Genomic DNA, 16,935 nt, shown 5'->3' with positions numbered 1-16,935 from the left:
TCAAGCTCTTTCCACTTTATGCCGACTCCAACAACAAAATTTCCCTGATATGCACATTCCTTAGCAAAGAATCTGCAAATACACTAGTGCATGGCCCTCCTAATCTCCTGCCTCGACTACTGCAATCTCCTGCCTTGTTGCCTCCCCTATTAACCTCTCGCATACCCCTTAATCTCTGCTACCTGACTAATCCACCTGCTCCCCCCTCTTATTCCCTGGCCTCTCCTCTGTGTCAACTCCTTCACTGGCTCCTCCATACATCCATCACCTAGTCTCCCAGCACTGCATCCCCTTTACTCTGGAACTCTCTACCACAACATATCACTCTCGCCTACCGTGGAAACCTTCAAAAAGTAACCTGAAGACCTACCTCTTCCGACAAGCCTACAACCTACAGTAACCATCGTTCCACTGAACCACTGCATGACTAGCTAACCCTCACCTAATGTTTCCTCACCCATCCCCTGTAGACTGTGAGCCTTTGTGGGCAAGGTTATATCTCCTCCAGTACCGGTCTGTGACTCCTTTTGTTTAAGATTATTGTACTTGTGTTTTTTCTCTTGTTTTGTACATGTAAAGCATCATGGAATAAATTGCGCTATAATAATAAATTCCAAATTTTCATATTTTTTTTCTTTTTAATCTGTTGCCAGCTATTTCTTTAAGGGGTTTTTCTGTGTTCAGAAAACCCCGTCCCCAGGTGCAGTTTGTACGAAACATGAAAAAAAACAAATTGAAAAATGCACGCTATACTGGTCCAGTGCCACTCTTTATTACTGTTCCCGTTGTCTGTTATTGTCTGACATCAGAGCTTCAGTCAATCGGTGAGCTCCAAGGCTCTGCCCATGTAGACGGCACGTGCTGCTGAGCTCTATGATTGGCTGCTGACGTAGCATTAGCGCTGACTAACGTAATGGATATTGTGAAGCACAATTTATTTTTTTTATTTATGCAACCGCCACCTGGGGGCAGGTTTTCTGAGACGTCTATAACAGATTATTCTGTTATTCTATCTTCAGGGGCGCATCACTGATACAAACTGTGGCGAACTTTCACGCTACAGTCCTCTTTGCCATTGTAGCATCAAAGCAAAGCCGGGGCACTGAAGCTGTCCGAATCCAGTGATTCAGCCAGCATCAGAACAGTGCTTGGAAGTTCTTCACCAAAGGCCTTGCAAGTCCATGCTCCTGGCCCAGGAAACCAGACACCACTGATAGATTGCCGAGGTTGCCGATAACCTAAACAACAAGTGGTAAACTTTTAGAATGATAAATTCCTACATTCTTTAGAAAGGAGAGTACTTTACTTAGAGGTAAATTTCAGAGTTACTTGTTTTTATCAACACTTTGCAATTTTATCCATTTCAGAAGTGGGGACTGCTCCTAAGAGAGTTATTTGACAGCTCCATAGTCACTATTATAAGTCTAATTGAGGCTGGGAATAAAACTAGAAAGTAAAAAATGGAGGTCTCTGTTCCTAGAGTGAGTAATTTAGCTTCGAGCATATTGCAGGGCAGACTGGGGCTTCAGGAAATTGGCTGCCTAGTATCAAGCAAATACAGTATGTAACTTTGCTTGAGTTACTAATTGGTAAAGCGTAATTTTACCTGTATGCTTAATCCTAAGCATCTGCTTCACTGCAGGTCTGTGCGTTGTTGGTGGATACTTTGCCGGGAGATGATGATAATGTTCTTTAAGATAATTGTCCCCATACCACACTATGTACACAGAAAAACAATGCAATAATTATACCGGTCTGCTAATAGACCTTTTAAGACCTTATTTTGGTGATTCCATTTGTTAGATACAATAGTTGTTTTCTATTCCACTGTGAATCCATGCAAACAATGGAATATGCACATATTTAATCATTCCCCCCCCCCCCAACTCCACAGGCTTCTGCATTTAATATTATGTGAATACAGAAATATAAACAATTACAATACAAATAACACATGGAGAAAATGACTCCAATTTTTAGCGTTTCTTCCATTTGCATGTTCTTGTTATTGTAACTTTAAATCATGCAAATGTCAACCACACTGCAGTTGTATCAGATAGCAATGAATTATGTGCTTACAATGGTCAATTGATTTGCTGCATGCTTAGAAATATTTTCATGCCAATGTTACTTCCGCTGTGAACAGATGTATGACTGTGAAAGTCCACATGTGAGGAAAGTATACCCAAACATGGAGAGACAGCAGGATTTAACTATTACCAAGCTTGGTATACGCTCTCACTTATGTAGAAGAAGCACTTAGTTTAGAAGTACCGGTATGTTATAGTGCATTTTTATGCACTGCTGCACTTTGTGCTTATTGTAACTGTAGAAAGTTTAACAAATGATTCTATCTAAATTTTCTTGATTAAGTTAAGGTTTTGGAAAATATGTGAATTTTACTTATTGTTTTGTTTTTCCCTTATCTAATAAATATGTAACTTATTCTGGAGTAAAATTGTAGTATTTTATTAGCCACAATGTTTTAAGCTTGGTATCTCATATTTACTTCAAACCTAGAAACGAATTATGAAAAACAATGGATCAATGTGCTTGGGGACCCGAGGGTCCAAGTCCTTCAATGGAAAAGACTTATCCAGATTTGGTCGCCAGGCTCCAGCAGGGCTTCTCAAACTTTATCTACTGAGGCAAAATGATGAAGGTGATGCAGTTGGCCTCGACGGTAAGGCGAATGTGATGACGCTGGCCCTGCTGGTAGGGCAAAGATGACACCTTTTGCCTTGCCGTGTTGGCGAAGGTGATGCCGTTTGCCTCGCAGTTAGGGCGAATATGATGCTGCTAGCCTTGCAGTCAAGGCTAGGTGATACCATTGGCCTCGCCGGTAGGGCAAAGGTGAGGCCGTAGGGGGCGAAGGTGATGCTGTAGACCTCGCCGGTAGGAGGCGAAGGTGATGCTGTTGGCCTCGCCGGTAGGGGGCGAAGGTGATGCTGTTGGCCTCGCCGGTAGGGGGCGAAGGTGATGCTGTTGGCCTCGCTGGTAGGGGGCATAGGTGATGCCGTTGGCCTCGTCGGTACGGGGTGATGGTGATGCCATTGGTCTCGCCGGTAGGGGGCGAAGGTAATGCCATTGGCCTCGCCAGTAGGGCAAAGGTGATGCCGTTGGCCTTGCCGGTAGGGGGCGAAGGTGATGCCGTTGGCCTTGCCGGTAGGGGGTGAAAGTGATGCCGTTGGGCTTGCCGGTAGGGGGTGAAATTGATGCCGTTGGCCTCGCCGGTAGGGGGCGAAGGTGATGCCGTTGGCCTCGCCAGTAGGGCGAAGATGATGCCGTTGGCCTCACAATCTGAGGTCAACAGCCATGACAAAATTAGAAATATTGCTAAATTTGCATTTTATTTTATTTCTATTGAACTATGTGCAATTGAAATCCAATCAGAAAAATCAGTCAGTTATCTTGCTAAACCAAAAATTGCTGCAGTCAGATAAATGACTATCCAGTTTATAATCACTTCTGTAAAAATTGCCTCTTTAGCTGAGCCTCCCCAAGGTGTCACCTCTCTGGTGAGACCCACCTTACAGTTTAAGAACTGCCTTAATGTGTGTTTAAATGGATATCTATTCATGATTTAGTTGGATAGTGGGCATACATTTTAGAGACTTGGGAGCAGTGAATAAGTTGTGAATTTTCCATGCAGATTTAAGTGCAGAAAATCAGCTGCAAATTATAGAATAAGGGCAAAGTAAATGAGATTTTAACTTATCTCAACCAAAAATCAGAGCAAAAATCATCAGAGAAATTGACATGAACTGCATATTTGAGGAATTAATTTCCAATTGTTTTTCCACAGGTTTCACCTTTTAGTAATGGATAATGAAACATGCAGAAAATCTTCAGCTTTTCTGCAACAAAACTGCACGATTTAATGCAGTTGTTGCCTTGGTTTTCTGGTGCAGAAAATTTTGAGCTTACTGGTTCCATGTAAGCAATGTTGAATCAATGTGAAGGTGTGGGTTTATTTGCTATACAGCTTTCTGTGATTAAGTGCTACATTTATTCAGCGCTGGAGCCTGACCACCCACATCCTGATGGTCAGGATGTGGTCTCTTTGGTCTCAGTTGTTAACTGGAAGTGATCATCTTTGTCAGACTGAGACGGTATTAAATTGTAGGTCAATTGGATTAGGAGACTAGAAAGCATTGCACTGTATAATATCGGCACATTTACTTTTCTTGAATCCATGTCCTGAAATTAGTATGTTGGCCATTAACTTGTGCCCACCAGGCAATGCCAAGTTATTTTGGTTTTAACCTTTTGTTGAAACCTTTCATGGTGAACATGGTGTCTGACCAGAAGGCACCATATCATAAATGAAAAGAAGCTGAACAGATTGATATTTGTTTTGCATTTTATTTCTCACTTCTAAATGATGCTCCTTCCATCGTGTCTCATGAGCAAGTTACTTTCATACACACATAATGAAAGAAGAGGCCATGGCAGCTGAATGCCACAGACACTGTTTTGTTTGTGAGCCGGATAGTAGACTTTTCTCTAACAAACATTGACCTATAATAACACCGTAAACTGTACTGCTGAACTGAAAAATACTAGAGTAGACCTCATGATGGGAAGTGTCCTCTACTGTCTGGCAGTCATTTTCACTGGGCTTCTATGTACCATGTAATTCAAGATGTCTTATAATCAGGGGCAGACACTTACCACTTGGGACCCCTGTGCAAGAAATGTGTGTTGGCCTCCCTCTTTTTATGGCGTTAAAGAGAAATCTATACATTCATATTCCACACGCACACATACATGTATGTATATATATTACATAGTCTCCTTTAAGTATATTGCCATCCCTTATTACACAGTGCTCTCGCTTGTTATGTACAGCACCGTTCCCTTTTATAAGAAACTGTAACTAAGGACGGCGCTGTACATAATAAGTGAGTACACTATATACTAAGGGACGGTGCTATAAATGAGTATACCTCCATCATTGCCTTCTCCCCCACCACCCCATCATTTCCCTTTACACCACCTCCATCATTACCCCCTTAACCCCATCATTCTCTCCACCACCTCCATCATTGCCTTCTCCCCCACCACCCCCATCATTGTCCTCTCCACCACCCCATCATTGCCTTCTCCCCCACCACCCCCATTATTGCCCTTTCCACCACCTCCGTTATTCCTTTCTCTCACCCTATCATTGACCTCTCCACCACACACACACGCGCACACACGCACACACACGCACGCACACAAAAGATAGGTCTGTGTCACACATCTGTATTTCACATAGTCTGGTCTGAACTGGTCACAGGTCTGGCTATGCTTGGACACTGATATAATTTATTGGGTGAAAGACATGGTGGATTAATCACTAATCCATTGTTGCTTATTATTACCTTACAGATTGCCACCCTTTCAAATATTTAAAGATTAATGGTATGTCCCCACGTTGCGGATTCCATTGCGGATTTTTCTGCGCAGATTCTGCAGAATCCGCAGGTAAAATGACGTGCATTTTACCTGCGGATTCCCTGCGGGTTTTCTGCGGATTTTGTGCAGATTTCGCCTGCGTTTTTACACCTCCGGATTCCTATAATGGAATAGGTGTAAAAACGCTGCGGATTCCGCACAAAGAATTGACATGCTGCGGAAAATAAACCGCTGTGTTTCTGCGCGGAATTTTCCGCAGGATATGCACAGTGGATTTGGTTTTCCGTAGGTTTACAGTGGTACTGTACACCGCATGGAAAACTGCTGCAGATCCGCAGGGCCAAATCCGCTGCGGATCCGCAGCCAAATCCGCAACGTGTGCACATAGCCTAAGGGTCTTTGTTTTCTTGCAGCACGTTCAGAACCCCAATTTATTATTATTAATTATTATTGTAGTGCCATTTATTCCATGGCGCTTTACATGTGAGGAGGGGTATACATAGTAAAAACCAGTACAATAATCTTAAACAATACAAGTAACGACTGGTACAGTAGGAGAGAGGACCCTGCCCGCGAGGGCTCACAGTACTCTAATGCTCAGCATTCGGAATTTATATCTTGGCCTTTCAGCTCTGGTGAGTCAGCAGATGTTTTTAATATCAAGAACACATTTATAAAATATGCTACGTCTCAATGAGAGCCATATTTGGTCTAATTGTTGTGTAACCTCCAAGTTGTATGCTTAACTAATTCCTCTAATTTCATCGGGGATAAATTAATGAAGACGAGTGTGTTTATCGTCATGGAGCTCCAATCTGTTAATGGCAGAAGATGTGTCTGATGATTAGTCTTCTATTATTGGATATCTGGAAGAGTATTTGCAAAATGTTCTTCTGACCCAAAACAAGAATAATAAAAACCAAAACAAAATAAACCGTAATTAAAAAGCTTTAGATTCCTCTTTAATCCCAATTTGTTGGATTTGTCTCTTAAAGAAAATCACTTTTCAGACTGAAGCTTTCCCAGTGATCATCTGGTTGTTTCGAGTCCACCCTCAAATTTCCGGTCATTCAGCTGTTACTTCTTAGGAAGCCCCTGCAACTGCAGGGAGATGTGGTTTTGCATGCGGATCAGTCAGTCCATTATCTAATATTGAAGAATTAAGTGCAAGGGACTCCCCTCAATGTGTCATTATGTCCCAATTGATTTTTTGACCATATCTGCTGTACAAGTGCATTATGTTCACATCATAATGTATATTTGCAGCATTATTGGAAGGAAGCCGTTAATCAGTTAAGGTCAGTGACAAAGCATATAAACATTTTAAAAAAAAATGTCTATAAATCCACCTTGGGTTCCACATACACAGTAAAGTCAGCCAAACTCAGGTCAATCATCTAATGTGTATATGGACTTCCATGGACTTCCTGACTCTCCCACAAAAGATGTCGGTGGGAGAAAAGGAGCTGACAGTTTTTTTTAAGTTTCAAATGACTGATCCCTTTGTTCTCTAAGAACATAAAGCAAAATACTATGATTAAGTTGCATTTGCAACTCCAGAAATGCTTCAGATTTTGCATCCCTTACATGGATACACTGTTTTTAATGGACTTGCAATAAATGATTTCTGATTTTTACCTGGTGGTCGTGCCAAGATTTTCCTCCAGTTTTCTGTATGTTTGCTGCTCTTCTGTAGCGCTAAATTGCTGCCAAAGGTGTCTGAAAACACATGAATAATTGTCTGAGCAGGAGATTCATGTTTTATGGGGTAGTTGGGAAAGAGCGGTTGTCCAAACAAGAAATTGACCGATAGCTTTCTGAAGTGTATGGACAACCATAGATTGATCTTGTATTAAAAAGCTATGTCATCATAATGAGGTTTAGGAAATGATGTGTTTATTAATAATAATAATATTATTTTTTATTTATGTCTACAAAATAAGGCATGAAAAATTATATTTTGCATGATTTGTACTTGTCTGGGTTTTTTGCCTAGGTTAGCATACATTATTAGGCCATATTGCATCTTTCTATTGTTCCCCTATATTTCTCCAATTTGAAATGTTTTTTTTTTCTTTTTTTTTTTATGAATCCAGCAAAAAATGTAGCATGCATAATCGGACTCAGATGTGATATCCTTCATAAAGAACGTTTCTTAGAGAGAATATTTCTGTGCACATTGAGTCTTTTTTTTTTGGAGCTGGTATGGCTGCGTACCAAGGAACCCTAGAATACGCATGTCCAGTGCTCTGCCGTAGAATAGTTACTCCCTCATGCCCTCCAGCCCAGCATCATTCACATATGCATGACGAAATTCCCTGCATAACCAGCCGAATAGAGCCGTCCATATGTGTGAAATTAGCAGGAGCTGGCAATGACACTGTCTCTTGCAAAGAGGGATGACTAGTCTGGGGAAATTGATGCCCCATAGAGTAATCAAAGGACTAATTGGTTTAAGAAAAATGGAGGTTATAAATACTTTTTTTTTAAAACATGGATTTACGGTAAGTGAATAACATTATAAAGTGCTGGTTAGGCAGGGAATTTAGTAATGTATAGTGAATGTTGGTGGGCATGGGGGACCTCACAGGTTCCCTTTCAAAGTAGATAAAAATACTTGTTTAGCAATTTTTTTACTAAACCCACACTCTGTCCATTTCTGTTCACATGAGCATTTGAGGCTTGTTGGCAACCTCTTTAACATATATATTTTTTTTCTTCTTTTTGGAAAGACTAGCCCAGAATGCAGAGCTATCTTTCCCATCAAAAGTCACCATAAGTGAAAATGAGACCCCCAAGTAATGGATCAATTTCACTAGCAAAGGAATTGTAACAACACGGGTGTGAACTCAAACTTAATAGCTTGGACTCTCTTCTCTGTTGCTTTACTGCCCTGGGGTCTTGGCTTTAAATCCCACCTCTGACAACATCTGCAAGGAGTTTGCATGTTCTCCTCATGTTTGTGTGGATTTCCTCTGACTTCTCTAGTTTTCTCCCACACTCCAAAAATATACTGGTAGGGAGCGGCAAAGGGGACAGTGATAATGATGTCATATGATCACTGTGGAATTAATATCTTTTATATAAGCGAGTAAAATAAATAAATTTGATACATTAGTCTGATTGTAGACAGAATCCAAATTTGTACACCAATATTTGGGAATAGGAAAATATGCTAGGGATTTTCACTGCAGCACAAAGTATTTTTATAGATTGAGTGTATGGATTCCACCTGAGGACAACTGCCAGTCCATTCTTGTGGCGGCACAAGTGAAGATGGGGATTCATGTAGAAAATTGGAGGAGGTCAACAGGCAAGCATCGACTTCATAAATAGTAGGCAGAGAAAAGACTCAAGTGGAACGGAAGGTTTCTGTCAAATGGAGAAGATATCGCAATACATCTAGTTTGATATATGATACGAACACCAGACCTGTCCTAGTAATGAAGGATAGCTTCTGCGAATATCACTGACTCCCTGTGTGTGCAGCAGTGTCGACATAAAGCCACTGCTTATATGATTATGTGCAAGTTACTTAGACAATTGAGTCAATGTTTTGGGAAAGCACATGGGTGCAGTGCATTTAATTTAAAAAGTCGTTCCCTAAATACTAACATTGACCACCACTTCTGAGATTAATTTTGCAATTTTTAAACCAGCAATTAATCTGTCTCATTTTTAGGGTAACGTAACACATGTGATTTCGCTCTTCACTAGAGACAAAGCGACAATTTCCAGACTGTTTGTTGCCTGATCAAGCAGCTGTGTACATTCTTCTCAGTTTGGGTCATGTCTCGGAATATTTTCCACAAGAGCAGACATTGCTACCTTGCTTGCCATGGCTCAGCCTTGTCTTTCATTCTGATATGCCTGGCAGAACCTTTAGTTTTCATAAACATTTATTCATCTTTCTTTTAATAACTGTCCTTATTTATGACTATTATATAATCGAGCGGCTGTTAAAAATAAACTCCATGGCTATGTACCTTAAGGTCAGAAGCTTGGTTGCTTTGCATGTCTTTATACATTAGCACTTCAGTAATCAAAGAAAATTACTCGTGTGAAGTTGATAGTCTGAAATGTTAATAAACTGTTCTTTTACCATATTTGTCCTCAAAGCAACCTTGAATTGAAGAGCGTGGCTGGGTAGCTGTCAGCAAGATCTACAGTAGTCTAACCAGTATAATAACTGACTGGTTCACCACTGTAGAAACACCTGAAGGGTTATGGCTCCATTGTAACCTTCAAAACAATTGTTCAGTCTCACTAGAACTTCCTTTACTTGCATTGGCCTGGAGTGGTCAACTGATCTTCTGCCTAAAACCACCTTTTATTTCCCTTTTCAGGAAGGCAGCTGAGATAAAATTCTCCATGAATGTACGTCACAATGATGATGACCGACCAAATCCCACTGGAACTGCCACCCTTGCTGAATGGGGAGGTAGCCATGATGCCACATGTAGTAAATGGAGATGGATCACAGCAGGTTGGTAGAATTGTTTTAAGATTTATATAATTAAGTATTAAGTGTTACAACTCCAATTAAAGAAAAAAAAAATTGAAACAGTGTAAAATATAAAGAAAAACAAGCATGAAATTATGAAAAAAAAAAGTTATAGCCATAATTTATTCACAACAGACCATAGAACACAGATCAGAAGGTGAAAGTTAGTGAAAGATGGAAGCAACATGTCTCAAACTTGTGACAAGGTTACCAAAACCTGGAAAAGTAGATGATACTGATAATAAAAAAAAAAAAATATTTGGAGAATTAATTTTCACATGAATGTGTATAAAAAGAGCATGTTAGAGAGTCAGAGACTCTCAGAAGATAAGACGGTTAGAGGTTTACCAATCTGTGAGCAACTGTTCTGGAACAATTTCAGAAACATGTTCAACATAAAATTTCGGTAAATACATTTTTAAATGTGTGTTGGGATCATCTTTATTAGTTTATTAAGAACACAGTGTAATCCATTGCACAGCTAATTCTTGTTTTTAATTCATTTACACTGTGTTCTAAATAATTTAATAAAGATGAACCCAACACAAACATTTTAAAATTTATTTTCATTTATCAAAGCATATGGTAATTTTTTTTTTCTTCACTTTTAAAGGCTTGCACTACGAGAACAGCAAAACAATTGATACTGAAAACATAGTCCTTTTCCCCCTGACAAGTAGGCTCAATAATCAGAGACGCTCTTTTAGTTGTACAGTTGTCCTCAGTGTTCGTCACACATGGGCTTTTTTTTTTTTTTATTTTATCTTCAGGTGAATACATCACATCATTTTTTTTTTTTTGTATCTTCTCTCAAGTTTCCACTTGCGTGTCCTATGAAAGCAGATTTTTTTTTTAAATGACACTAATGTTTTGCATTGAAACTTACTAATGTTTTGTATATCATGTGTCCCACCATATGGTACTGGACTGAACCCTGACATGTTGTCATGTGGTTCACTTTTTTGGCGGCCACATTCAATGCGTTAACCTATTTAAATGATATTCCTGCTGTCTCGTCATACATGTGGTTTTTCCTGAAGAAACGCTTTGAAATAAACCACCACCTTACTGTACCATACTGGGATATATGTCTCAATTCTGTCGGAAGCACGGAATTTGTCCACTAACTCCCTTTACAGTCTGGATCACAAATTCTACACATTTTCTGTTACTCCTAATCAGACAAATGGTGCTAGCTTGAATTTTATATGTGAGCACCATGTGCCGTTCACACCTATGATTTAAAAACAAAAACACTCTCCCTCAATTCTATCTTTACTTTACTCACCCTCCCCGGGTCCAGCGTAGTGTCTGTTATTGTCTGCAGGTCTGCAGCCGGTAAGTAAGCTCAGGAGCTCTGCCCGAATTGACGGCATGAGCCACGCAGAACCTCTAGACTTAATGATTTTTCTACAGTGCTATTGCTGTGACGTGAGTGCAGCAGACAATAACAGACACCAAGAGCCGCTCCAGAGACTCTGTACTGGGCCTGGGCATGGTGAGTGAGCAAAGTTTCTATCTATTTAAAACAAACTGCTACCGGGGGGATCAGGGATTTTCAGAAACCAAACCATTGTATGCTTTATAAAATCAGCCAAAATCTTTTTTGTCTAGACCAGCTGACAGTGGAAAGAAAGGTTTGGGTATGTTTAATGTTAACTTTTGTCTTCCCAAGAGATAAGCTGCTGACAGAGGTGTTTAGCAGATGCTTACTACCCTCTCCATTGAAAGCACAAGCACTGTTCTGTTTGAATAAATTGACCAAGATAGCATTTATTCAAACCAACATTTTGCCTACAACTTCCTAAGGCTTATGGGGATCCACAGCTTTCCAAGATGTATGGGGATCTAGAGCTTTCCAAGGTGTATGGGGATCTAGAGCTTTCCAAGATGTATGGAGGATCTACAGCTTTCCAAGGTGTATGGGGGAGTCTACAGCTTTCCAAGGTGTATGGGGGCGTCTACAGCTTTCCAAGGTGTATGGGGGCGTCTACAGCTTTCCAAGGTGTATGGGGGAGCCTACAGCTTTCCAAGGTGTATGGGGGAGCCTACAGCTTTCCAAGGTGTATGGGGGAGCCTACAGCTTTCCAAGGTGTATGGGGGAGCCTACAGCTTTCCAAGGTGTATGGGGGAGCCTACAGCTTTCCAAGGTGTATGGGGGAGCCTACAGCTTTCCAAGGTGTATGGGGGAGCCTACAGCTTTCCAAGGTGTATGGGGGAGCCTACAGCTTTCCAAGGTGTATGGGGGAGCCTACAGCTTTCCAAGGTGTATGGGGGAGCCTACAGCTTTCCAAGGTGTATGGGGGAGCCTACAGCTTTCCAAGGTGTATGGGGGAGCCTACAGCTTTCCAAGGTGTATGGGGGAGCCTACAGCTTTCCAAGGTGTATGGGGGAGCCTACAGCTTTCCAAGGTGTATGGGGGAGCGTACAGCTTTCCAAGGTGTATGGGGGAGCGTACAGCTTTCCAAGGTGTATGGGGGAGCGTACAGCTTTCCAAGGTGTATGGGGGAGCGTACAGCTTTCCAAGGTGTATGGGGGAGCGTACAGCTTTCCAAGGTGTATGGGTGAGCGTACAGCTTTCCAAGGTGTATGGGAAAGTCTACAGCTTTCCAAGGTGTATGGGGGGTCTACAGCTTTCCAAGGTGTATGAGGGGGGGTCTCCAGCTTTCCAAGGTGTATGGGGGGTCTACAGCTTTCCAAGGTGTATGGGGGGGGGGGTCTCCAGCTTTCCAAGGTGTAATAGTATTATTATTATTATTAGTAGTATTTATATAGCATCAATAATTTTATTGTGCTGTACATGAGAAAGGGGTTATGTACAGAGTTTATAGGTATCGTTTACAGTAAACAAATTTACAATGACAGACTGGTACAGGGGGGAGAGGACCCTGTCCTAGCGGACTTACATTCTATGGGATAATGGGGGAGAGACAGAAGGTCGGGGGTGCGGCAGCTCTGGTGGTGGTGAGGCGGCAACTCGGGTGGTGGTGAGGCGGCAGAATGGTTATTGCAGGCTGTAGGCTTTCCTGAAGAGATGGGTTTTCAGGTTCCGTCTGAAGGATCCGAGGGTGGTGGATAATCGGACGTGTTGAGGCGTGGAATTCCAGGGGATGGGGGATATTCGGGAGAAATCTTGGAGGCGGTTCTGTGAGGAATGAATAAGTGTGGAGGAGAGTAGGAGGTCTTGGGAGGATCGGGGATTACGTGCGGGAAGATATTGGGAGATTAGTTCAGAGATATAGGGAAGGGGATAGGTTGTGGATGGCTTTGTAGATCAGTGTTAGTAGTTTGAACTGGATTTGTTGGGGAATTGGGAGCCAGTGGAGGGATTTGCACAGGGGAGAAGGAGAGGAGCGAGGAGAGAGGTGGATTAGCAGAGTTGAGGACAGACTGGAGCGGTGCAAGAGAGTTAGCGGGGAGGCCACAGAGGAGGGTGTTGCAGTAATCGAGGTGGGAGTTGGTGAGGGAATGCACAAGAGTTTTGGTAAATTGTGGGCTGAGGAAGGGATGGATTCAGGCAATATTTTTGAGTTGGAGGTGGCAAGAGTTTGGACTTGAGGTTTGAAAGACAGGGCAGAGTCGAGAGTTACCCCGAGGCAGCAGATTTCAGGTGCAGGAGAGAGTGTGATGCCGTTTACCATAATAGATAGATCAGGTAGGGGGGATATGAGAGATGGGGGAAAGATGATGAGTTCGGTTTTGTTTACATTGAGTTTTAGGAAGCGAGAGGTGAAGGAGGAGGATAAGGCTGACAGACACTCCGGGATACTGAGCAGCAGAGAGGTGACATCTGGGCCAGAGAGGTAGATCTGAGTGTCGTCTGCATACAGGTGGTACTGGAAGCCATTGGACTTTGAGTTGTGCTAGGCCAAGGGTATAGATGGAAAAAAGTAGGGGCCGTAGGACAGAGCCTTGAGGGAATCCAACAGAGAAAGCGTGGGATGAGGAGGTAGTGTGGGAGTGGGAAACGCTAAATGTGCGGTCGTAAAGCTATGAGGCAAACCAGGACAGGGCAAGGTCTTTGATGCCAAGGGAACAAAGAATCTGTAGCAGTAGGCAGTGGTCGACTGGTATATGGGGAGGTCTTCAGCTTTCCAAGGTGTATGGGGGTCTACAGCGTTCCAAGGTGTATAATGCTATTTGGGGGTAAGTTTGTGTTTCTGTACAACCCCCTTACATCTCCCTTATTTCTGTCTATCGGCCTAGATGACCGCTGCGCTCTGTATATGACTTTCGACTAACCTCTGCACTAATCCGTACCTCCCACTCCAGTCTCCAAGACTCCCGCGCTTCACCGATCCTCTGGAATGCTCTACCCCAAGAAATTAAGACCATTCACAATTTGCATAATTTTAGGCGCGCCCTCAAAACATATTTGTTCAAAGCGGCCTATCGCGTTCCCTAATAAAAGTCATTTTAGGTGTGTGTGTGTGTGGCCCATTCATTACTTCCATCTACCCCCCCATCCCCTGAAGATGGCTGGACCATCATTGTAAATACATCATTGTAAATACACACCTGTACTTTGTATCTCCCCCACCTCATTGCAGATTGGAAGCTCTCACGAGCAGGGTTGTCTTAGTTTACTTTAATTATTGTATTGTTAACGTTGTTACTTATGACTTGCATCTGAAACTGTAAAGCGCTGCGGAATATGTTGGCGCTATATAAATAAAGATTATTATTACTATTATTATTATGTACAAGGATTACTGTTCATCCAGTCCCTCTCTGAGGGTATGTGCACACGTTGCGGATTTGCCTGCGGATCCGCAGCAGATTGGACGCTGCGGATTCGCAGCAGTTTTCCATCCGGTTTACAGTACCATGTAAACCTATGGAAAACAAAATCCGCAGTGCACATGCTGTGGAAAATACAGCGTGGAATCGCTACAATGTATTTTTGGCAGCATGTCAATTCTTTGTGCGGATTCCGCAGCGTTTTACACCTGCTGCAAACTCGGCGGGCACCACTCCCACATGGGTAAGCACTTTATGCAGCATGGTTACTGAGCACTTGTCACTTTACTTTTCTGGCATTTTTTGGGTCTCCCGGCAGGTTGTTATTCTCTGTACTCACTTGGGGTAACGCTGGGTCTTCCCATTTTTGCCTGGTGGTCCTCTGTCTACATAATATGTAGTTGGATTTTCACACAGGGGGTCCAGTATGTTAGATCTGTGTTGCTATTGAGTGCTAAAACTTTGTGATGGTACCGCTTTGTTTGTTGACGGTCATCACCAACTTTCCATCATCTTACTGTGTTTTTATGATGTTTTGTACTCTTTTTAATAAAGGTTATAACATATTTTTCACTATACTATGTACGGTGTTAAATACTTTTTGGGGCGTTATACTCCGGTGTTCTTTATAGGTTTAAGCGTTTTACACCTGTTCCTTTATTGAAATCTGCAGGTGGTAAAACACAGGTAAAATCCGCCCAAAAACGCAGTGTGTTTTACCTGTGGATTTTTCAATAACTGAGCACAAAAATCCGCACAGAAATCCGCAACGTGTGCACATAGCCTTATAATATTAAGTAGCTCATATGAGTTTTGAGTAGTGCACTAGTTAAGTGAAGTTTCCCTTTTAATTTTGCCACATATTATGTTCTCTATACAGTACTTTTTGTTCTTTGGTTTGCATTACTCATACAATTTCATGGGCGATTGTGCATCTTGCTGAACATTCACTTTTTATATTTTTTCTGGACTCTGTTAATTTTTCCATTGACAGAAAGCCTGGGAAATGTTGCTTTATTGTTTTTACTTGTTAGGTATCTTTTTGTTCATTCCTAAACTTTGTCTAACCACATCATTAAATCATTATTTTTTAGTTGTTTGATCCCAGCCTCTAAAATATATAAAAGTATTAATTTAAGTGGTTTATGTTCATAACTGTACAGCTATAGCCATAATTTAGAATGTGATCATTGTTTTTTTTTTTTTTTTTTTTTTTTTTAATAAGAATTGTCATCTGAAAGCTGGGAGAAAACAATGGGAAAAAAATAATTCATTGAATTGTACCATTGGACTGTACGGTTGACATGGAAAAAAATGCTATCAATTTTAGGGGACTATTGTGACAAAGAAGCTTGCCTTTAAATTTTGATAGAACAGATCAGTGGATGTTTTATCTTGGTATATTCAAGGTTCATGTGAGGTTCATTTTTTCTTTTCATTTAAGGTTAATTTCTATTCATTTTCCTTTCCTTCCATTGTTCTTTTCTTGTACGCTTAATTTTTTTCTTTTCATTCGTAAAGATAAGGAACGCATAATTAATTCTAGAAATGTGTAGATGGCATCATCAGATGATTGAACAATAGTCATGCTGCCCTTAGACCAGATCTTCTCTTCCTAGAATGATCCTATTTTCATGGAGTTTGCTTTTAATAGGTAATCTCTGTTCTTTTTCCGCTTATAATGTTCTCAAGTCTACAAACAAGCCATCTTAACATTAAATACTTAAAGGGGATGCCATCAATGCTTGATATGTGAGCGTCCACTGCAATGCCCCTGCTGATCGCTTGATAACCAGTGGTTTCTAGGCAATCATTGTTACTTCTGACAGATGCACGCTCCCTTTTCCTAAATCTTCATGTTCTGCCAATTATATTAAGTGGCCAACCATGCAGCTTTCGTAAAGTGGCACAACTTTCGAAGTGCTGCTAACTTTTTGTTCATGAAATTGGTGGGCGTTACAGACAGCTTCTGACAGGATGTTGAGGGAATATATCACTGTGATACCATCAGTCGCACACAGCCACGTTGACCCCATGTGCATAGAGGTAACATTTAGCAACTGTAAATCAATTACATTTTGAGGATTATTAAGTCTATTTTCTAGATTTGTATTTAACTCCTTCATCCCTGAGCCTGTTTTCACATTTCTGGCCGGGCTAAATTTTTCAATTCTTGTGGTAACAACTCTGGAACACGTTAAACATATCCCAGTGATTCTGAGATGATTTTTTTTGTTTGTTTTTTTTTTTCATGACACATTGTAATTTATGGTAGTGTTAAATTTTGG

The 16,935-nt window shown here is 41.3% G+C and overlaps 1 protein-coding gene across 1 annotated transcript in view; it reads left to right on the top strand.

Moving 5' to 3' along the window:
• Positions 1 to 16,935, top strand: part of FNDC3B (fibronectin type III domain containing 3B) — a 489,123-nt gene that overhangs the window by 75,631 nt on the left and 396,557 nt on the right. The window contains exon 2 of the mRNA XM_077290528.1: positions 9,750 to 9,889. Within this exon, the coding sequence (XP_077146643.1) occupies positions 9,779 to 9,889 (111 nt within the window). The 5' untranslated portion in view covers positions 9,750 to 9,778. The remainder of the gene's footprint in view (positions 1 to 9,749; positions 9,890 to 16,935) is intronic.

The sequence above is a fragment of the Ranitomeya variabilis genome, chromosome 2, assembly GCF_051348905.1.
Source record: "Ranitomeya variabilis isolate aRanVar5 chromosome 2, aRanVar5.hap1, whole genome shotgun sequence".
Taxonomy (NCBI): Eukaryota; Metazoa; Chordata; class Amphibia; order Anura; family Dendrobatidae; genus Ranitomeya; species Ranitomeya variabilis.
The sequence above is the reverse complement of the archived record's forward strand: the minus strand, read 5'-3'. Positions and strand labels throughout refer to the sequence as shown.